The following is a 23,305-nucleotide window of genomic DNA, read 5'->3' on the forward strand; positions in this document are numbered from 1 at the left end:
GCTCCTAGAGATAAAACTACAAGAGACGTAAAGACTAGTAAGACTGGTAGACGTCTGACACTCAACCTTGAAGAACTTGATTTGGACGACAAAACCCGAGGACCCTTGAGTAGGAACAAATTCCAGTCTCTCACAGCTCAACATCTAGATATCCTATTTAACAGTTTTGTACAATCACCCCACCATGTTAGAGCGTAGACTGGAGGAGGCAGAGAGCCACCAACACAATACTAAGGTAGGTGATATGACCATCCTAGAGAAGAATAAAAATCTCAAAAACCAGTTAAAGAAGCATCACCGCGTTATAGTAGAATTAATTGAGGAGCGTAACAATGCTATGCGCAGTTGGCAGTCTCTATAGGTGGAAAAAAGAAGAGCATTAAGATCCCAGATGGATAGCCACTTTCGAATGGACAAGATCTAAAGTTTAGATTATAACTTATCGATGTTGAGAACAAGCTCGAGGCTAATATTGATTATTATCCTGCTGCTCTCACTTGTACGGCTTATGTAAAGAGTATATGTAAGAGTAAAGCCGCAAATCACCTCCTCCCCCAATTCCAAGGATTCCCCAAAGTAGTACTGTAACATCCAGGAGATCTTCAATTATTTAAAAATTCCGTATTTAGACAAGAATCAAGTGATCAATGCCAAGATGGAACTACACCAATGGGTCATGAAAGAGATGAAGTTTTAGACCTTTCTATCAAAGTTTACTTGCACAAGAATCAGGATTTTCCCATGCAGAATGGAAGGAGGAGTTTTATTACAAGCTGTCCTTTGAGATGCAGTGTGCCATGGTCAAAGAGAGCATCGATAGCTCAATTTCCTATGAAGCCTTTATACAAGAATACCACACGGCTACCAATCAGTTAAAATAGATAGCAGAGGGAGAAAATTATGCTCATCCCCATCACTATAGAAACACTAACAACAAGGATAGTAACTGTACTGGTAATAAATCCAGCTCTAAGCCCAAAGATAAGGCGTCTCGCAATAACCTCTCATACGCTGAATGAAAGCAGCTAATAGAAAAGAATAAATACTTCAACTGCAAGTTGCCATGCTATTAAGTTAATAAGTGTCTCTTAAGAAGACCCGTGATTTGAAAGCTATAGAGAAAATGGATGAAGCTAATAAGAATTCAGAGAATGACAACGCCTAGGAGAAGTCTCTATACTAAGGTGAGATCAATGGGTCTAATGTTTCGGACCTGTCGCAACTATTAGGTGAAGACTAAGATAGTTTAAGTGTACGTATACAGCTAGCAAAGAATGAATTATTAATTAGTACCAAAGTAGTTATCAGCTAACACTGGAGCAAATGAATGAATGGATGAATGAATGGATGAATGAATGATGTTTATTACGCCTGGAGGGGACCGAGGGGTTAACCCTATAACTTACCAGTAGGGCACTATCGTTCCCGATCACTCGATGCCTCCGATCACTCGATGCCCGCCCTTCCGAAAATTGCTCCAAGCTCTATAATTTATAATATATCTTCAACAAATGAAGTTATAATTATTAAAATTAAGATTATTAGATAAAAATGTGTGGTGAACAAACCAGCATAAGTATCTAATCCCTAAATCGTATAGGTAGGTTGATCGCTCGCCCAGAACGAGATATGCCTGTTTTTGGCCTCTTTGAAGAAACCTCCTCATTACTCTCGATAACCTTACTGTATCGCCTCTTTTTAGTGTTTACCTGCTTTGCTGGCCTTTCTTTAGCTCGCTTTACCTCCTTCTGGGCTTCCCGGGCCACGCGAAGTTGCTCCTTTTCAAGTTCTTTTTGACGCCTTTTCTCCTCTCGTTCACGGATTCGAGTCTCTCGCCGTTCCTGGATCTCTTGGGCCTTCTGTTGGCGCGCAAATGCCTTTTGTGTACGTCGGTTTGCTGCCTCGATCTTTCCTTGTTCCTTTTGTAACTCAATATTTTGTATTTGCTGTCGTGCAGCTTCAATTCTACCTGGTGAGAAGAATTGTGCCTCACCGGGATTATCCTTATTAATTAAACCCAGTGGCCGGCCTCGCTTCTGCCTTTTTTTCTCTCCAATTAATGCATCGACCAAGCCTTGCTGCTGATGTTCAAGTATTTCATTCTGTACCGCATATTTTTGAAGTGCTTTAAGAGCAAGTTGTGTAGCCTCCGATAGATCACTCTTTTCCTGTCGAATGGCTTTGAGTGTACGACGAATTGCTCGAACAGATCCTGGAGACTTTCGTTTATTTTCAATATCGCTTGAGATTGGCGATGGCGTCTTTTTTTTGAGAATGTTAAGAACCTTTGGTGGGTTGAAAGGGTGAATGCCCGGTGCAGCAAAAGCTGATCGAATGTTTTGCAATGTTAAAGTTGATTTCCATGCAGCATAGAATAATCGCCAAAAGGATGCTTTTGTTATCCTTGAAAATCCACTACTCGATTGAGTAAGTCGATCAATCTCATGGGAATAAGCACCTGCAAGAGGTGGAAAGATTCCAACGTCAAGCGGCTGTAATCGATGCGTAGAGTGTGGAGGTAAAATACCGAGAATTATATTGTTTCGATCACAGTATTCGATAAAACGAAGATTAACATGGCTTGAATGACCATCTGTAAGCAGAAGGCGCTTTGAATTGCCTGCTTTTGCCTTTGTATGAGGGTCAAAGATCTTGGTTAGCCATGAAAATCCAAGCTCTTCATTTGTCCAACCCTTTTCAGAAGTTGCAAAGTATGCCTTCTCTCTTGAGCCGTCAAAATCTTTAAGCCAAGTATCTTGTAGATCTCCTGACTCGCCTTGGTAAATAAGAGCTGGAGGAATTGCTATTCCATTAGCACAAATACATGCAATAAGAGTAATAAATTCTGTGCTCCCGTCTTGAATTGCACCAAGTAATTTCTTTAAACAGAGCTGAGATTTTGAGACAATCCGCTTTTCAGTACGACAGAGGCCTATATTGAATCCTTTCTCATCAAAGTTATAGGTATTTGATGGGCTGATGCGATATTTTTTGACTTTCTCTGTGAGCTTTAGTATATTTGTTAGTTAGATAACATATCAACGAAAATTCAAAGAAGAAATCAGTCAAAAAGTTCATACTGTATTATAAAAATGTTCAAAATGTACTGAGTTATCAGCGACTTTGCGAGAATGATCAATTGCTTTCAGATAAACACTGTCAATTCGATCGTGGTAGCGGTGACAGAATCGACGAATCCAGCACTCCCCAACATCATGTTGTAGAAGCTCTACAACAAGATTTCGGAGAATTTGAGGCGTTGGAGGTAATCCACGCGACGAGAGCTTCGAGATATGATGAAGAAGAACTTCTTCTTGGGCATCTGTAAGGAGTTTGATACGGTCTGGCCTTTATACCGGCGCCTTAGGGTCGAAGGCTCAAGATTATATTTTCTGGCAGTTTTGGCATATTGAGGCGTTTTTTTGCGATTCTAGATCACTAATTGCCTTTAAAATATCTGCTTCGTTGACCATATTATCGAATTTTGAATGTTATTTGTAGGAGCGGGGTAAAACGGGCATCGAGTGATCGGAGGCATCGAGTGATCGGGAACGATAGTGCGCCAGATACATGCAATTCGTGTTTCCGACCTATCCTCCTAAAAGCCCCATGCTCTTCCTGCTTTGGCATGGTGTCTTGGTATTTGCAATTAAGACTTCATTGAACTAGGGTTCCCAAGATCTAGTGAGATAAGATTGATAGACCAACTCAAAGGCTATCTTCTCTAAGTGTGCAGCTGTAGCGGAGTCTACCGTACATGAAAGTAGGAACGCTTAGTTAATGTTCGTTCTAGTATGACTGACTCTGTTTATGTTCCTGTTCTGTGTCAAGCCTTCCTATTAACATTGTATATCTAATTCTTTTTACCGCTTTAATCTGGACCAGATCATGCTTTTCCTCCAAGGTAGAGTGACAAACTCCCTTTTCTTGTTTCTATACACCGTAGTATACCTTCTCTCATTGTTGTCCACTTTGTGTAATGGAATAGAAAGTGCTCTACTATCTCACTTACTGTTGGTATCTATCTCAATCATACCTAAGTACCGGCGCTCAGCAAGAACATAGTAAGTCATTTACATAACCGCAAGACATGTAAATGTACGAATACAAGCTGAGATTGGGTTCCAAGATTGCTTCAATTACTTCCTATTCTAGATCAACCCTAGCAGCGCCTGTCTGTAGACTTTATAGAATTCCCGAGGGACTGACACGGTTACGATACAGTTTTTGTTACAGTAGATCGCCTGAGCAAGCGACTAGTATCCATACTATGCCGAAAGACAATAACAGCAAAGAACATAGCAAAACTGCGGAATAGATATATTTTTCCGTAGACTAGATTACCAGATAGTATTATATCAGATAGAGGCGGACAATTTATAGCTAAATTCTAGAATAAAGTCTACTAAATCCTACATATAAAGATTAAAAAGTCTCCAGCGAGGCATGTGCAAGCTGAGAGACAAACTAAGATAACAAATCAATATCTACAGCAGCGCATCTGACCCTGCGTCAATTTTGCGACGATAGTTAGTTCAGATATTTCCTATTATAGATTTACAGCAGCATGTCTCCCTCAAGAGTCTGTGGGAATGTGTTATGAGCTGACCTCATGAGCATGTTCGGGCGAAGCCCTCACGGATGTTGACAATAGCGCCTTTCGCCGATCCCCGACAGCCCCGAACATGAAGCTATTCCCAGATCACGAGTGGACACCCAATATCCGGCCGGATATTGACAATAGCGCTCTCTGTCGATCTCCGGTAACCCCAACAATCTCAGCAACCCGGACATGAGGCTATTCCTAGAGAGAAGCCCGTCAGAAGCTCCCGATTCCCTTGCCTATATAAGATTGTACATGCGTGAAGAACTTGTTGTTTTCTTTCTCTTTCCTTTCCTCGTGTTACGTTTTCTATTCGAATATGCCCTTATAGTGAGCATTAGGCGGGACTAGCCCGTAACAGAATGTCTTTATTCATAGTCAAGAAAGGCTATCAACAATGAATCCTTTAATTGGATTAAACTGGGACCGTCCCGGAGTCTCATCTTAAATAGAAAAGAAGCAGAGAAAGCGGATTCAGAATATCTGGGAGTATGCTCAGCAGAATGTAAAGACAGTATATGAACATCAAACACGGCAAACAAATAGAAAATAGAGAGATGTCAGCTTTGCCAAAGACGATTAGATTTATAATAACAACGAAGGAGGGGATACAGGTCGTCCAAGCTGGAATTTAGATTACCAGAGTGAGGGGCTATTTAAGATTGTTCATCAAGTCAGTAATGCATACGAACTGGAGTTGCTAGAGGGTGTCAAAGTGCACTGGATATTCTTATCTGACAAGCTCCACGTAGCCGCCTCCATAGAGCCACTATAGGGTTAATTGGAAGAACCATCTCGGAGCTGCAGGTCAACAGGAATTTGAAGTGGGTGATTGACAAAATATTGAATTCCTGAATTATGTGGAAGAGCCTGCGCTATAAGGTCAGTTGGATAGGTTATGACCCGGATCCAAAGTGGTATCCTACTGGATATCTAGAGAATGCACCGTTGGCCCTGAGGGCTTTCCATGAACAGTATTCCAACAAGCCAGGTTCACCAGTTCGCTTGGATATATGGTTAAAAGTCGCCAAGGAAGGCGGATTTGTCGAAGATCACAAGGAAGATCGCGTTCCTGCTACGAACGCTTGAGGGCAAGCATTTCAGGAAGGGGATAATGTGACAGCTAAGCGCGAGTTTTCTCCCATTCCAGGCTCGCAGATAGGGCACCGAGCTGTAGCCCTATCGGCGCCATATTAGAAAATCATCAGACATCGGTGCCAGATGGGGAGAGGTGCCTCACATGAAAAGCCTCGCAAATGTCTGGATCAATATTTCTTCTTCTATTTTTCCTCCTTATGCTCGATATTACCTGTCGGCGAAGCACCTCTTGTATGAGATAGCTAGGACAGCGTATTTGGATCAAGCAGATTGGCAAGTGTCATACTAGATATCTAATTTTTAATCTCTTTTTATAGTTAATACTAAGCTAGTAAAATATAAGATATTTTAGTTGAGTATGGCTATTAATATTCTAATTAACTATTAAATCCTATTTAATAAGCTTAAATATATTGGTTATGACTTAAAGTTAAAGGAGCATTTGAGATATCTTCCCACTTTCACGAGTCAAATATCAAATTTCCCATTAGATATCTACGCGTATAGGCAACATACATTGGACACGAAGACACTTCTTCGTGGATACACCAAATACTCAGGAGTACTAAACTGGAACCGAAAGCATCAGGATTCTACGACAGGACGAGACCTAGACCGTTATACTTAGTAGATACTCAACGATCATTTAAACGAAGGACCTTGAACATGCAAACTGCAGCCTGGATCGTACTGAGTGTGGCTATCATCGTCACAAGACCTCCTATTAATTGAAGCCCAAGATCTGTATCCCATGTAATAGATCCCCATCCCAACCGGTAGTTATTGTTGTATCAGTCAAGATCTGAACAATCCTTCCGACAGTGAACCGACAATCAGCAATCAGAGAACATGTGCAAGCCACTGTACAACCCGATCATACCTAGACGTATGACGAACGGAACCTCGGGTAACACCAAGCTGCGTCAGCAAGAATGTTCAGATGAATCGGTTTGTGAAAGCCGTGGCTTAAACGGAGTCAATCTACTGAGTAGATATGTATGATAATCCGAGTTTGATTCAAGGATCTATTCTGTCAATCGGAGCATCATCCTAATGGAGAAGGTGATTCAATTCAACGAACGGACTTGCCGATACAATCCCGTTTTCTTTCGGTCTATTGAATATTCGCTTCAGCATGATAGGGATATGGAAGGGTGTGTTCTTCCTGTATTGGTGTTATGCATGTAACATCTGACATACATACGCTGCGTGGTTCGAATCGGATTCATTGGGGTTACACAGACATACCTTGAACAATAGAAATAAGAGGGAAATAAATACGTAGCAGGATGCAGACTTGTACAGTAGTAAGGATGGCCCTACGTAGCAAACTGCATCCTTTCTTTGGCTTTCCTTGTCTTGTGTGACCATACTGTGTTCAGTATTGGATGTCATTTCATTCAAGCATGCTTGAATAGTATGTCTTTCACCGGTGTTACACAGACTGACCATGTGTTCGATGTGAAATATGCCGAGGAACCAGCTTGGTCTATGATAGGGAATCATTTGAAACAGAACAATAGATTATTGAGGAGAAAGGAGCTCTGGGATTAGGATTTTTTTTTATTGACTTGTTATATTTGTCAGCTCCATGACGTCTATCATCCACCAAGAGTTAATATGGAGATATTAATTTCCAGACCACCACACAGACTCAAACCACCACCTGCTTACTCGTAGAGAAAAGACCTCGGGAGTACGTATGATATGAGATGAATCGAAAACAGAACAGTCAGCCATTGAGGAAAATGGACCTCCGTTGGAAGCAAGCTTTTCTTTTGATTTAAGCTATATTTGTCAATCCAATCAATCATGTGTACCTCTGGCCGGCTCGTCTATTCAAAGTTTAACAGGGAGATATTTCCAGGTTGAAACATCCAACCCACAGCCCGCTTACTCACAGAGATCAAGGAGTACGTTACGTAAGACGAGGATGTTGACATTCCCCAAATCAATCATCGGTGATCGACCTCAACATTCAACTTACGGACGGTTTTGGCGCGGAAAGAAAAAACACCAAATAGATTGTTACTTTGGTATAAAGTTCCACTAACAAACCTACTCAAGAAATCAAAGTCGAGGCTCAAGACAAACTCAAACAAGACAGAGTATACATACGTACGTATGTACATGATATGATAGGAGGTGATCGACGCTTAGATACCTTCATGCTTCAGAGAATCCAATTATCAGCCGTTTCGACCGATTGCCTGAATAGGTAGGTCTAACGATGATATAATCAGAAGCCTGAGCTAGGAGGCTAAAAATATAGGTAGACAAGACGAACCACGGCTGAGATTGAGCACAGTCTGTTGGTTACTCATATTATGACCATGGAAAATGGTAGCAGTTGTTTCATTATGTGGCCTGCCCTCGAAGGTTGGGGGACACATTTCAGGCTCCAATTCCTGCCCTGCAGTTGATTACCTACCCTGAAACAAGAAGAGAAGAATAAGCTTGCAGTAACCGACGCGAGTAAAGACTGATTATGATACTCCGTATTGTATGACAATTTCATTGACAAGGTTAAAAAGAATGTGAGCAAACGCCGAGAAGCGTGTCTCCTCATGAGGCAATTTCAGCCGTGATTGTGCGCTAGACCTGCAGAGAGCGTGCACTTGCTCGTTCTCGCTCTCGCTCTCATGCAGACGAGCGACCACTAAAAGTCCCTAAACTCTGCGAAGGACCTTTGAGGCTTGAGGCTTGGGACGGGAGGAGGAGGCTTGTACAAGAGAGGAATACCGGAAAATTCCGCTCTTGCTGAGCTTTTTCCTTGTCGAAATTGGGGGGTTTAATCAAGGGTCAATCGGTTTATCTTATCTGGTTTAGGGTTTTCAGGTGCGAAGATTGAGCTGTGGAGACCCGATTGTGTCTGATATTGAGAGCCAATAGAATTGTGCTGAATACGCCACGGATGGGCCCGACGGATGCACTTCTAATTGGTCAGATATTCCTAACACCTAACCTAACACCAGCTATGTACTCATATGTACTCCAGACATGTTGCCATCTGCAATTGTAAATAGTTTGCTACTAATCTAAAAGTCTTCGTAGATTGTACAAAGCTACACCATGGACTCGAGCATTTGAAACAAGATCTTTGGAGATGACGACCCTAGCACCTCCGCCGCCAAGCCTTAATAGAAAAAGAGGCTAATCAAGTCGCCTGCCTGAAAGAGCCAAGGTTCAGGCAACCTAATATTTACTGAACCGCTCAGAGCGCTCTCCAAGCGAGCGTCTGTAAGCCAAGATTACTCAAAAAATTAACTCCAAGGTGACTAACCGCAGTGAGAAGAATGTTTTTTCTCGAGTCTCTTCGGAATACCATATACGGAGTACGGAGTAGGCACTCCGTAGTCATGTTCAACGACTTGCATTCTCGAAACGTGCATGATGGGTCTAGCCCTGCGGCAAGTATGGCTTTGAGCGTATGACGCTCAAAGTCAAGTGTCACTTGGGCATTCTTAACAAATATATATTAATATCATAAATAAGGACTAACTAGATATCAGACGAGTCTATTTTCACCTTCCTATTGCGTGAATCGAATACTCAGCTTCAATGCAAGCCTTAGGCATCCTTCAAAATCCAGAACATTACTGAATCCTGGTGGCTTCAGTTGGCGAAAATAACGGAAAAGCGTCTCCGGGAACTTCACACGGCCCTGTATGTATTTGTATTACAGCACGTATCATTCTTTCTCTATGGACTGAGCGGAGCATGTGGACAATTAAAGTAAGCTTGCGTATAATTGACTAGTGTATACTAGTTCCAACAAATCCAAGACAAATTCCTAGCCTAAACGGCCATGACGCTTCCATTATTCTTTTCTGCTTCTCCCGTTTCATTCGACGATTGCGATCGCAGCGTGACGCTAATCCCAGTTAGGAAGGGTACTTATGTACAATTGCAGACACTATGCAGTTGATGCACAAGGTGACGAGATGGAACGTGGAAAGCGAAGATCAACAGTCCACGGCTTCTGTCAATTACAATTTAATGCCCCTCATGGACTGGCCACTTCTATTGTTCTTCGTATTTGAGGCTCTGTCATGGTCGATCCCCTCGGCTCACATCAGGGGCCCTCTACAATAATGGGCCGCTTTGGAATTAGCGACTTGTGGCTATCCAGAGTCAGCACTAGCAAAGTATAAGATGGGCCCATTATACCCGGCAAATCAGAGAATTAGATAAAAAGTCTTGCATGAAGAGAAACTTAACTTAAATGTCATAACTCAAGGGTCAAAAGACCTAAGAGATTCAGACGGGGATATCAACCGTGAAGAAAGTTGAGTTGGGAACTAACCGAGATGAGGTAAGCACAGTTGAGGCCAATGTGGTCGCTTTTTTCCCAATTTACTGAGCTTGATTCGGACTAGTCTCACGCCAAGCACGCCGTAAGAAGTATAGTGGCTTGGCAGTAATTTGGGAAGGAGCTCATCGAGATCCGTCGCCCGAACGTTGAAGGAAGGTACTCTGGCCAATCACGTGTCCGTATCGCTTGCTTTTCCTAGACTAGTCTGGACCTCTTCACTCGAAAAATATTCCGACTCAGCACTCACCCGAAAAGAGAAAATGGGGGACCCATGCTATAACGCAAAAAAGAAAGCAAAAAGAGATGGAAATTCCTGACTCATCCGCTTGGCCGGTCTCTGCCACCCTCCTGCAGCCTAGTTGTGAACCAATTCAGCTAGCTGGTCAGAAGGCCAATCTGATGGTCCTTTGATGATTTGTAAGTTGGCAGCACGATTACTTGGGGCCACGATTCTCACTAACCGTTTCAGACGTCGTACATATTCATCGACTACGTAATATGCGGCCGTAAAGCTGTTGGCTTGTTGATGATGACCACGTTAGCCCGGGTCGAAACTACCCCCCGATGCTTCGCTCGGCGAATGACGATCAAGATTATCCTTGGTTTAAGATCCTTCCTTGATGGCCCCGCCAGTCCCGTCACTAGAAGGCAAAACTTAGAGAGAAGAGAAAAAAAAAAAAGGGCAAAAAGGGTACTCCGTTTAGACCCAAGACATCTTCACAAGTCGCTATCTTATTATTTGATGGCTTCGCCCCAGATCCCACCGAATCTTCGTGCGGCGCTTCTTCGGCCCTGTTACAACCTACCAACTAGTCTTTTATGCAATCACCTCTAATCCTTTCCAAAAGAACATCCCGGTATCGCTTATTTGCGGCCAATAATATCCCGGTCCCTGATCGTGTCTCAAACTCAAGATCATCAATTGTCTGAAAATCGTCAAGGGTACATGCATAACCACTCAAAATTTAGCCTAACAAGACGGCCGATTACCACACTTACTACACCTCGACTCCGCCACGGAGCGTCGTGCCAAGCGGCCCCAAACGAGACACAGGCCACATGGTTTTGGAACAGCTGAAAGGGCCTTAGCTGTGGAGAAGCCAACTATGGACCGCTCTGCCGAATGACAGTAGACCAAAGCAATTTCGGCTGTACTATCTTGGGCTTGCGACCAGTTACTGAATGTTCGTCCTGCTAGGCTACTATATACTCAATTCGGCCCTTGAAAAACTGTAAACACTAAGGCTGTATTGATCCGCCCAGGCGCATAGACATTTCTGGTTGCACACCTGCAACTACAACTGACCCGGATTCCATCATGACGGGCCATTCAACGGTATCAACTCCTTGGCCCTACGTACAATAGCATAGTTGTCGCTAGTACTATATAGTACTGACATATCCAATTGTCCGGGCCAACGAGAACGGACGAGAGGAAGCTAAACTTCAGCACTTGTCTTCTGTTTCAGGGTCGACCATCCATCGTCACCACCATCATTATCATCAGCCGCATCAAATTCAACAGACTTGGCATCCATCAACCTTTTTAACTCCAACCTTGTTCACATACCCTTTTTCTCTCCAAGTATATGCAACATACGATAATTGGAACCCGACATACAGTCATCAGCCTGAGAGGTTTTCCCTTCTTCGACAGACGCTGGAACCTAAATTTACGTACTCTGCAACGACAGCTTATCTCCAGGATATTATATTTTACTGAAGACTTCAACATTTGATCGATCTCAAAGATTCATCAACACCAAATCTCCAATCTGTTGTGTTCCTCCAGCACTTGATTACGAAAACGTTTACATAATCATATCAATCGCGACACACATAGTCATAAGTAGTTGGGGGCCTTTTAAGCCAATTCGGAAATAGTTCTTGAGCGAATCCAACTTCAAGATTCTGACAGACTTTGCGCAATATCAGCCCTCAACGCAGCTTTTATCAAGAGTAATGCCTGGTCCTGGAGGAGGTCCACCCCGAAAAAGCCATACCAAGTCGCGTAATGGGTGTAGGACTTGCAAGCGGAGGCATATACGATGCGACGAGACATTTCCTCAATGGTGAGTATATTCATCCAAGAAGCAACCAGCGTCGGCTGATCGCGGACATGCCAAACAGTCGCAATTGTACCAAACATAACTGCAGATGCGACTACATGGATATACAAGCAGCTCGTGATGACTCAATACCAGCAACAGCTACCCCGCCAAACCTCCTGTTGACTCCAGGGATTGATGCTGAAATCGAGCAATGGCGAGCAACAGGAGTCCCTCCGTTCCCAGAGCTTGCTCTATGCCCTCGAAATGATTGGCATCGCTTTTCAAAGTCGACCCTTCGACTTATTTATCATATTGCCGGTTTATCGATTGACTTGCATCGCCGAGGTCTTGGTGACACGACTGTTTGGTCTGCCAATATGCCACGGTTAGTGACTCAACCTGACAGAATTTGTGATAGATTGTGTCTGACAACGATCATTGGATTTCCAATAGACTACTCGCTATTGCCGTCATGAGTGATTATGTTATGAGCTCAATTCTCGCCCTTTCTGCATTACACATGGCATATGTGACTGGGAGCAAGGAGACTTTAAATCTGTCACATCACCACCGGAATATTGCCTCGAAAGGTCTGCAAGATGCTTTAGGAGCGTTTTCCAGAGAAGGCTGTGACGCAATACTTGCTGCCTCGTTGGTTTTGTCATGGCAAGCGGTTGATTGGTAGGTTGACCATAGCGATTGGTCATAAGCACGATGGCTTACTCGTGTTATAGGACCTCCATTTCCACTCTGCAAAAAGGGATATTATTTGTAAGGATTGTGATACAAGTCGGGAAAATAGTACTTACTAATAGCAATTTTTATAGGTTTTGGATTCGATGCACCCATCTTGGAAAGAATCATCAGAAATCGCCCAGATTCTAGAAAACCAGAGAGCATTACGAATACGAGGTTTAACAGCAGACCCTAATAGCTCTCCCAACGGAACACTCCAGATAGGAAACATCGATAGCACTATTGCCGATCTACATCGCTCCCAAGAACGTTTGCAGCATATTCCAGAGTTTTACGATACAATAACAGAGTTGATAGGCTTTATGAAACAAGTACGCAGCGAAATACCGTTTCAGTCACCTAAAATCTCGTTTGCACGATTACAGTCTTTGCGAGCATGGATATTATGGTTACCTACCAAATTACTTCGAGGGGGCGAGGGTGATTTGGGTGCATTGGCTGTTTTGGCGCATTTCTACTCGGCGGCGCTTGTCTTGGAACCTTTCTTTCCTGGTCTGGAAGGCTCATATCTTGGTTGTATGACCTTGAATCTGGTTGAGAATGTCGATGTTATTTTGCAAGCCCGACAATCCAGATTCCAGACATCTCACATAGCACAACTCGCGACGGCACTGATGGATGGACTTCGACATAGCGTGAACGAGTACAAAACCCCGATCCAATGGACGCCTCCTCTACAAACTCACAGCATGAATCATATATTGCCAAACCCGCCCAGTCCATATCACCAATTCGATGAATACCCTTCAACATCATTCGTGACTAGCGCACCCTACACACCGACCACGATTTCATCCTTTGCTCACGCAGTCACCAGCCCGCCGCCTCCTCTTTTATCTTCGCATGCATATAAATCCAGTGACAGCTTTTCGTCGTTTTATATAAGTCCTACTGTTCCTTCCTCGGAGTATTATGATGATTCGCTATCGGATTATAGTCGACCAGGAACAATTGAGCATTCGCCTGCCTTCTCGTCATATGGTAACGATTATATCCATGGTCTGCCTACGACTGAGCATGCTGGATCATTCAATCCTAATATTAGTCATGATGCGTCTGTCTCAGGCTCGAATTCTGTGCCCCCGGAACTTTGGACTTGAGAGAATTATGGGGTGTCGTTATCAATGCGGATAAATGTCGTCACGCAAGATTGAAGGGCCGGATAACCCATCCTGCATCAACATTCTGCCGTCTGAAACATCGCATTGTTATTACGATTTACGACTGCAAGGTGCGGTTTTAGGGTTATGGTCCACGGCACACATCATACCGATCATCAAGTGGTACTCGTCCACTACAACCTCCGGACACATCGCCACTCATGTCCATACCTCAGGAACTTATATATCATTTTCGATTTCATTCATATAAGGAAAAAATCTGCCACGGGTGTTAGATTCTTGTTTTCAGGCGTTCCAACAGGTTTGGTTTCTGGCGAGCGGGAGGCGATGGGGGATAAACAGGCGAACAGAAAACAAAAGGCAAAAAGGGTATTATGCATTTGTGCTGGATAAAAAGATCTATCTGACTACCCTTCAGCTGTCATTTTAAGATATTCCCGGGTGCGATGTTTGCTTTCCATTCTCCGCTTGTGTTATATATAGGTCAAAAATATACTCAGGTACACAAGTGCCTCCATACCTACAATGTCACTACGTATCTCTATATAGCAGCATTCTGAAGGTCTTTTACTCTGTTGTACCCTTTTGATAACCAGGTATCATTCCAAGATTGCCAAACAATACATGAGCAAGTGTGATGTTTTTTTGCATTGTTTGCACCCAGCTGTATGACCTTTTGGGAATAGCGTCGCACGTCAATCAGAAGTTATAACTAGAATATGAGGACCTGTGAAATCGACTCTGAAAATGACCGCTACTGAGGCCCTCTTACGGTGTCATTTCCACCACTATTTCCCAGCGGGAAGCCGCCGCTTTAACTGATGGAACCGAATCTGTACTATCATAGTGATTCCGAGGCTAATTATAGTCTCACCCCCTGAGTCGTATGTAACTAGAAGAGAACAAGACAAGTAATACACAGAAATTCAACGCATCGAATCATCTCCTTATCAATACTTACAATCACTATTACTGGACAATATCGACCCTCTGGTTCTATACGATCCATTCACCGATTTCTTTACAAATATCATACAAATGAGATTCTTTGTTAACAGGCGCGCGGTATCCCGCTGTTGATACCGTAGCGGAGCCATCACATGCAGCCATACTCCGACCCATAATAATGATGATATTATTGCCAACGTTGCTTGCTCGATAAGCAGCGATCGGAGCCAGCGAGGACGAGATACTGATATTGTCAAGTATTTAGCTGGACGGGGCAGACGTGGAGTTCTGTTAGAGGGCCGTAGGGACGAGTGCAAAGGAGGGAATTGAGGCTGCTATCTTAAACCTATTGCTGGCTGGATTCCATGTGAACAAGCTTATAGGGGACTTAGGCTCTAATAGAGCCGAGGTGATTAGTCTAAAGTTGATTTTAGGCCTAGGGCCATGGTATCAGATCTAGTAGTAGCCCAGGTGCCCAGCTTAAAGGCTTGTAATCTGTATCTCTTAAAATAGTCTTGTGTGGTGAATGTAGGGCTGCTTTATTGTACCACATCTCTGTTGCCCACATTCAATTATAGGATGCGCAATAATTTATGTATTAGGTTATGTTGGGAATATCACCTCACATCACATATCACCTTTGCCAGCTATTTACATCCATACTAGATCATCTAGTATGCGCGCAGCTTTTTGGTCTAGTTGGTCAAAAGCCCAACAGGTTATAAGAGGCGCACTTGATAGTTTTTGCTGAACAATTTATAGTGGGCCTCCATAGAGAACACGTTTAGGGATTACAGCCTAGCAAGTACAATGGCGGTGTCCCTCATTTGTACATTCAGTATAGGTCTGAGTTTTCTTGCAAGAGAAAGCCTTTGCCCTATCTCTTGACAGTGATACCATTGAACTGGTCCTGTTCGTAATCCAAAGACATAAGTGTATGCAGATTCTTCTGCTATATCAAAGTAATTGCTATGTATTAGGCGTTTGGCGTTGGTCGTTTTCGTGATATAGATTACTATAGATCCATATGCTTTGTTGGAGTTCTTCTTGCTGAGCCAGGAGATCCTAGCAATGTTAACATTATTCTCTTTTCCTTTTTCCTAGGGCCTCAGCTACCCCTGGTAGGATATTCCTGCCCGCATCCAGGACTGCTGTCCGATTAGCATTGTCAATCTTGACTAGGTATAGCTGGTCTTGTAGTACTCTCTATCCTGGTACCTTTAGCTTTTGAGCAGCTTCTTTAGCCTGTTGGATCTCGTCTTCATGTCTGCAGATGACCTTGACTTGGTCTGCGTTCTTAGGGTCCGTAACCACTGCTGCATATTGCCAATTCCTCGTTTCCTCGCTCCCCTGTGTTTATTTCTCGGTCATCTTTCTAACAATGGCTATCTAAGCTTTAGCTTTGTCTTCTTCTCCGACGTGAGATGTGTCCATTGTGCAGAATAATGTACTGGCAAATGTAGGAGGCCCTAGAGGGCCTGGTAGTGCGTCCTGTTAGTGACCGGGTTGACTACTGATCATACCTACGTATGATTGCTGTAGCTTAGTCTGCATCTGGTTTGCCTTGACTGGGATATTCGCGATAGTCTCTACCTGTTCCCGGAGTTGCTTGCATTCTTCTGCAGATTGGCTTTGGGGTTGTATCCAGCTGGGCTTGCAGCCCGTTAATTGTGCTGCTCTGTTCCCAGATCATTTTGGACTGTTCCTTGATCAATTTTTCTTGTTTACTAAGGGTTTCTTTTAGCCCTTTGACCCCTAGATAGGTACTTTCTAGGTACTGGCATATCTTTCTGAGCATGTCTTGCTTCCGTCTTTGGCGCTCTGTTTCTCATCAATGATGCTTGCTGCTTTCTTTACCGCATTCACTTCCACTTGAGTCATTAATTTCCTAGATGTTTTAGCAATACTGGTGTTGTCAGCACTGCCAATGTCCTCTCGGGCGTTTGTCGAGGGTGTTACGACGCGTCCCGAACGCGTTGTTGTTGTTGTTGTTGTTGTTGTTGTTGTTGCCGGATCTCCCTCCATCGCGTCCGCCATGAGGCGCTGCGTGGTCAGTATTCGGCAGTAGTCAATTGATTGATTGATTCGTTCGTCGACAGTACCGCGCGCCTGCTCTCAATGATGGTCTCATCTTCGACGTTCCGTAGGCGACTAAGCACCATTCCAAGTCTATGATCAACAGTCTGGACAGTCAATATGCCCATGCATTACAATATGATGGGGAACAGCGTTGTTTCCTGGGTTGATGGGTAACTGTAGCTGATTAGGTATAAAAAGAGCTATGCATCCCCTCAACTACTTGCGAAAGCAGTTACTTATTTGCAACCCAGATACAATGTTCTAATAATCCACTGAGAATTACCTCAGTTCTTGATTACTTCCAAACTACCCTCACTATGCATGCTTTTAACGTTGATACTCTGTCCTTCCAAATTATGCCAGCATATGAAGCCTCTATTGTTAATATCTTCTTTCCTGGCCTTACCAGCATCTTTGCAATCGCACACGGGCTGTCAACAGGGAAGCTGAACAGCTATGCACGCCTGCTTGTCTTTGGCGGTTTTTGCGTCTTCTTAGCCAGATATATTTACGGGTACACGCGGTAGCTGAACGAGTTTTCCTAGGAGATTGTCTTCCGCTTTCGAGTATGGCTAGTCATTGTAAGTAAAAGACGAGACGTCTTGGATAGAGACATATTGAAGGGAGCCCTTGATTGTTTCCCAATACCTCTGCCACGCTTTGTAGAGCGTTTATTTTCCGAGAACTGTGGTTGCGTATTGGGGCAAAAAGAGGAGAGAGGCGCGGTATAGGAAATCTAACGGAACATATCAACAATATGGTTGTAAAATCCTTCAACAGAAGAAAGATTGGATGGTGCCTTTCTAGTCTTGTCTGTGAAGGTGGGACAGAGGATTTATATATTTGGTAGTTCAACACGTAGAAATACAGTATATATGGCACTCGTTATTCTTTCCAACTCCAAATTCTGCAAATCCTACGTTCCAGTGTCCGCACTCGTAAGCTATTGCCAGCTAAAAGCGAAGACGAATCATCTAGCAAGATGATCACACGGCTTCTCCGGCCATAGTCCCCGATGTCCCAGAATGTCATCTACCTTCCATAAAACCATCAAGAATCACCGGCTAACTCATGTTGCAATTTCCAAAGCGAGTCATCACCGAGGCTGTGTAATACACACCGTAGTCCTGAACTAGGACTCACGAGTGAGGCATTTATGCCATTGGCTTTGTTTTCTCCCTAGTGTAAGGCCGTCGTCAGCTGGACTATTTGACCGTAGCACGGCACACGAAATCGACAAAACTAGTGCGAAACACAATGCAGCAGTGATGGCCGTGCCCAGGAGATGAGATATGCGTAAGCCAGAATCAGCCTTGTAAGCCCGCTGGGAGAGTAAGTGAGTGTTATATAATCTCTCTTCCGTAGAGCGGGGAATCGAATGTGCCAATATCTTGGAAGTCAACCGGTGCAAGTGAAATCAAGTAAAGAACAGATGATTCTGAGAAAACTTCAGAAAATAGAAAGTACAAAACATATTCTATTCACGTTCTGGGAGTGGAATGAAGGAAGGCCGTATCAGCTCCATCGCCAGCGTATACAGACGGGGGAAGTGAAACTGGGCAGTAGGGCGTAACTGTAATTTCCGATCAGAAATAGGAGTGAATACGACATCCTTAAAGAAATGGATCGATGGCGCGACTGAGCGAAAGAAACTGAGGGCGAATGAAGAAATGGAAGAACTGAAGGTTAGAACGGCGAGGGAATGGGCTTTTATATTTGAGGGCGGCTGGGCGGTGATGACCATACGGCGTATCTGGGGACTAGTCTAAAACAGGTAAAACTAACGGGAAACGGAAATTCACAGGTCCTTCCTTTACTAAACAAAGCTTTGAAACCTTAATCATCAAGCTTTCCCTCTGCCATTTTTGCTTTCAGCTCTACGCTTGTCGTTCTTGAAGAATATCAAAGCAGATAATATTCCTATTGTCTTGAAGGTCATATATTGAGAGGCAACCAAGTTAACAGGGTGTTCCCTCCGCATTGGATAAGCTGCGATATTCGACGGTTGGCGCTTACGACATTACGTACTTACCAAGCTTCGCAACGCGACAGGAGTAATCAAAGCACTGCTTTCGGCTCTAATTCTTCGATACGATCTGACCTTTGAGAATAGAACGAAGTTACTAGAGAATCTTCATCTGCACACAATCAACAAATATGGCCGACGGTGGAGGTTGGAGTACTATTGAGTCTGACGAGGTGAGGTCAACCCACTTTAATACGCAGTAGATAACGACTAACTGGGAGCGCATCAGGGCGTATTCACCTCGTTGATCGAAAATCTAGGCGTCAAGGGTGTTCAATTCGAAGAACTCATTTCCCTTGATGCTGATACGATACGTTCACTAAAGTGCGCTTCACCTATTTCTCTGTTGCATACTGTATATTCACTAATTAGAGATCGTACAGCCCCGTCTACGGTGTCATCTTCCTCTTCAAATGGATCGGCAGACAATCACGCAACGCCAACACCCCCGAAGACGGAACCTACGACCAAACTGCCGCATCAGAGCAGGGACTCTTCTTCGCCGCACAAACAATCCAAAACGCATGCGGAACACAAGCCATTTTATCCGTGATACTAAACCAGGACAAACCAAACACAGCGGGAGGCGGCACTGCGTATCCGATCGATATCGGATCAGAGCTATCATCATTCAAGAGTTTCACGCAGGGATTTCCGTCGGATTTATTAGGTGAAGCACTCTCGAACTCTGAAGTGATTCGTACAGCGCACAATGCTTTTGCGCGAGCAAGTCCGTTTGTAGATGAAACGCAACGAACTGCTCAGGACGATGAGGGGGATGTCTACCATTTCATTGCTTATACGCCTGTAAACGGGAAATTATACGAACTAGACGGTCTACAGCCGTACCCCATCAACCACGGCGAGTGCGACACCGAATCCTTCCCCGAAAAAGTAATCGAAGTCCTCCAGCGCCGGATTGCGCGATATCCAGCTGGTGAAGTACGATTTAACCTGATGGCCGCAGTACGAGATCTAAGAATTCGAGCGCAAGAATTCGGGGATACGGAATTATTGGAACGGGAGAATGCGAAGAGGAGGGCATGGGCGTGGGAGAATACGTTGCGGCGCTCGAATTTTGTTGGATTTATAGGTGAGGTAGCTAAGGGAGTGGTGGAGAAGAAGGTTAAGGATGGGAAGTATGAGGAGTGGATTGAGGAGGCGAAGAAGGAGACGTTACGGAAGGCAGAGGCGAGGAGGAAGGGGTACTGATTTCTTTCCTTGTTGATTGTATGATAAGATATGACCTGGCTGATGATCGTATGTGTTCATATGATAGATGAAGTGCTTGTACTACTACTATGTGATATCGAGAATATCCGTCGAGCGGATATGGAAATTCGTTCATACCTAGGTCTGTAACAAAGAAGAAACAAATCAAAGATGTATGATTAACTGGGGTATATTATATACGCTCTGCATCATACAAAATGAGACTAGATAAGATGAAATTACGACAAGTCGAAGAAGTGAAGATTAATAGTTCAACATCCGCTGCTTGACAGCCTCCAAAAGCTCGTCAGGTAATTCATTCTCACGGATGAGACTCATGGAAAGCACGTCAGCCCAAAAGAAAAGCGCGCGGTCCTGAGAGTAGGCCAAATAATCGAATTCACTCTCTTCCGCTTCCTCGATAGTCTTTTGCATTTCTTGGCTCACTGTCGTATTTTCTTTTGACTCGCCTGTGGGAGAAGAAGCAGCTGCTTGAGCTGCCTCCTCTTCTTCCAGAGCTGCCACTTTAGCCTGTACAATACCCCATGCGACCCATTGAGCTGAATTCGCAACTCGCCATAACCGCGTTTGTCGCATATATTGCTGTATTTCAGCCTCGAATGTTTCTTCGTATAGTACTCTATCCTGCGGGGTATCGGATGTGATCAATGACGATGACGCTGATAGGCTCATGGCTGGTGCATCGAGTGAAAATGGCGCTAATCGTGGCGTGGGGATGGACGATGGCGCAATATCTGGTGTAGCTAGCGGGGAAGTCCCCATACCCTGTTGTTGTGGTCGATGGTGGTAGACATATGCGGAGATGAATCGATGCTGCTCTTCTGGTGTTGGGTATGCACGCGTATTGCATGCCCAAGGTCTTTCAGCATCATGATAATTATAGCACCACTCGGTAAAATGATTTGCAAATTCCAAGGCTGGTGTGTTGGCCGAGGAATATTCAAAGTCTATAACAACTAATTGTTTGTGCGAATTAGCTGGGAGTAATAAGGGTGATTGATCCTCGGGTTCGAGCCGAAGAAGATTTCCATATTGAGTCTGCAACCATTAGTATCAACTGCGAGGTAAAAAGGGTAGGGTAAGGGTACAAGCATACATCATTATGTGCAAAAACTAATTGTCGCTTGACCTCCTTGATACCGCCTAAGTGATCAAACAACCAAATCCGATAATTCTCTACGGCCTTTCGAAACGTCGCCCACGGCACACCGCATATCAAACCACGTTTGCGCCATGGCTCTGGTCCGTCCAGATGACCCGTAAGAATCTCCTTGTCAAGCCAGGATATGACTTGCTCACAACGATCGACCCATTTATCCCAGTTCCGGAACACGGCTGGTCCACTGAGACGTTCCTCTTCAAGCAGTTCAACTCCATCGTGAAGCTCTCTCATGCGCTTGGCTATCTGTCTTGAAGTTTGAGGGTTGCGCAACGCTTGGGGTGTTAATGGATGAGCGTTGAAGAATTCTTCGAATCGTCCGTTCTTGAATGTGCCGAGTACTCGTGGCCCAATATTCTTCTTTCCTAGCCGACGAAGGATCTGAAGTTCTCCATCTCGATCAATCAGGTGCTCTACTTGCGGGCCGTATATACGAAGAAGTAGTTTCCTAAGCCCATCGTTAACACAAGAACAAAAACTCGAATGCAGGAAACATACGGAGGAGGTCTTCGAGGTGCCAACTTCTCGGTCCCATCAGCATTCGGTGTCGGAGGCGAAGGAGGCGGCGGTTTCACAACGTATACTGCATTGGTGAGCGCACCACTGAGACGGGTCACTTCGATATCGGAACTATCTTCCATAGAAACTCTGCGCCATCCCTTGAGTCTGAGAGTATGAATCAACCGCAAAATCTCCGATTTGAAGATCAACCAGTGGGATTGATCTTTCATATATCGACTTCGTTGATCGGCAGTAAGCGTGAGCTGATCTGTTGACACTGCACCGCCTGAATATGCCAGTGTTTTTGAATTGTCCAGCATAGCGTCAACACTAGGCACGACCGAGTCATCGAAATAATCAGATTCCGAGCCGGACCCTCTTCTTAACCCCTTCGGTCTGGAACGGTGTTTCTTAGATCGCCTGTGCTGAAGAGGGCTCGCATGGTCCTTTGTTGTTGTTGTTGCAGCGTAATGTTGAAGAATGCTCTCCAGCTGGTCAAGAGCAAGTCCCTTTTCTGATCCAACCGAATGCCGCTTTCCCTCCAGCTGAAGCTGACCATTGCTATTGTTGGAAGTAATAATGCCATCGTTGGCGCTTTTCTGCCTACTTTGTTCCTGGTGAAGCCAAGTCAAGACTTGGTTGAACAAGGCTTGCTCAGATGGCCTGCTGGAGGGTGTAACGTCCGTCTCGTCGTCATCCTCTTGAGCATCCAGTCGGAGACTAGACATTTGACTGTGAAGTGAATAAGCTGGGGAAGGATGCAGGATCGGCGATCTGGCCGTGATTCGTTTCGCGATAGGTGCCTTGAATTGCTTCGTCGCCATCACTACGCCCGTGTTGTCGCCAGGATCAATTGGAGAGCCTCCTCGGTGAGACACGACATTGTCATTTGTACGTGATTCTGCGCAGATCTATTAGCGTCTTTATTGACAACTCGTCGTCGAATCTGCAGGAATAATATGAGAAAGTCCATGTACGAATCTTACATCCTTCAGGTCCCCACGCAAAACCAGGACCTTTGGACACACACCATACACTCATAACGTACCAGACGAGATATTGTCAACATTCCTATCAGTCTCGTGACTAGGCGCTTCACGGGAAGAACTCGGCATTCTCTTATGAATTTGACACAGGAAATTTACACCGGTATTTGATCAATATCCATGCCAATCCACGCTTGACGCTTATACCGGCGGGAAGAAACAAGTAAGACCGATATTCCGAAGAAGTCGAAACAAGCACAAGAATAGTTCAAAAAGAAACAATTAATCGAAAAAGCTAGAACCGATCAGATGTTAGACGAAAGAAAGACCAAACCCCGCGGTTCAAAGCTGGAAAAGTATTAGTGTTTGTAGTGGATACCTGGACCAGAAGATAAGCAGAGATATTGTATGGATCAAACACCAAGGCTT

At 44.3% G+C, this 23,305-nt stretch overlaps 5 protein-coding genes across 5 annotated transcripts, besides 5 other annotated features; 3 read left to right on the forward strand and 2 right to left on the reverse strand.

Moving 5' to 3' along the window:
• Positions 1-1,322: 1,322 nt before the first annotated feature.
• Positions 1,323-1,359: a microsatellite.
• Positions 1,360-1,517: 158 nt separating this feature from the next.
• Positions 1,518-1,553: a sequence feature (AT_rich).
• A 27-nt stretch (positions 1,554-1,580) lies between these two features.
• TSTA_086110 (pogo transposable element, putative) lies at positions 1,581-3,217 on the reverse strand (the record flags this gene model as incomplete). The annotated part of the gene is made up of 2 exons (XM_002478298.1): positions 1,581-3,008; positions 3,158-3,217. 2 exons carry the CDS (start codon positions 3,215-3,217, stop codon positions 1,581-1,583), a joined length of 1,488 nt encoding a protein of 495 aa, XP_002478343.1.
• Positions 1,884-3,335: a mobile genetic element.
• Positions 3,336-4,043: 708 nt separating this feature from the next.
• Positions 4,044-4,490: a mobile genetic element.
• Positions 4,491-5,283: 793 nt separating this feature from the next.
• On the forward strand, positions 5,284-5,692 carry TSTA_086120 (uncharacterized protein; the record flags this gene model as incomplete). The annotated part of the gene is made up of 3 exons (XM_002478299.1): positions 5,284-5,299; positions 5,379-5,431; positions 5,486-5,692. The coding sequence occupies 3 exons, from the start codon at positions 5,284-5,286 to the stop codon at positions 5,690-5,692; spliced, it is 276 nt and encodes a 91-aa protein (XP_002478344.1).
• Positions 5,693-12,030: 6,338 nt separating this feature from the next.
• Positions 12,031-13,923, forward strand: TSTA_086130 (C6 transcription factor RosA-like, putative; the record flags this gene model as incomplete). Its single annotated transcript, XM_002478300.1, has 5 exons — positions 12,031-12,088; positions 12,221-12,452; positions 12,521-12,748; positions 12,802-12,838; positions 12,895-13,923. 5 exons carry the CDS (start codon positions 12,031-12,033, stop codon positions 13,921-13,923), a joined length of 1,584 nt encoding a protein of 527 aa, XP_002478345.1.
• Positions 13,924-16,867: 2,944 nt separating this feature from the next.
• Positions 16,868-16,901: a microsatellite.
• A 2,227-nt stretch (positions 16,902-19,128) lies between these two features.
• TSTA_086140 (26S proteasome-associated ubiquitin C-terminal hydrolase, putative) lies at positions 19,129-20,209 on the forward strand (the record flags this gene model as incomplete). Its single annotated transcript, XM_002478301.1, has 3 exons — positions 19,129-19,170; positions 19,227-19,321; positions 19,381-20,209. The coding sequence occupies 3 exons, from the start codon at positions 19,129-19,131 to the stop codon at positions 20,207-20,209; spliced, it is 966 nt and encodes a 321-aa protein (XP_002478346.1).
• Positions 20,210-20,473: 264 nt separating this feature from the next.
• On the reverse strand, positions 20,474-22,714 carry TSTA_086150 (choline kinase, putative; the record flags this gene model as incomplete). Its single annotated transcript, XM_002478302.1, has 3 exons — positions 20,474-21,268; positions 21,327-21,837; positions 21,888-22,714. The coding sequence occupies 3 exons, from the start codon at positions 22,712-22,714 to the stop codon at positions 20,474-20,476; spliced, it is 2,133 nt and encodes a 710-aa protein (XP_002478347.1).
• Positions 22,715-23,305: the final 591 nt, after the last annotated feature.

Source organism: Talaromyces stipitatus, genomic scaffold, assembly GCF_000003125.1.
Source record: "Talaromyces stipitatus ATCC 10500 scf_1105507295527 genomic scaffold, whole genome shotgun sequence".
In the NCBI taxonomy this organism is placed as follows: Eukaryota; Fungi; Ascomycota; class Eurotiomycetes; order Eurotiales; family Trichocomaceae; genus Talaromyces; species Talaromyces stipitatus.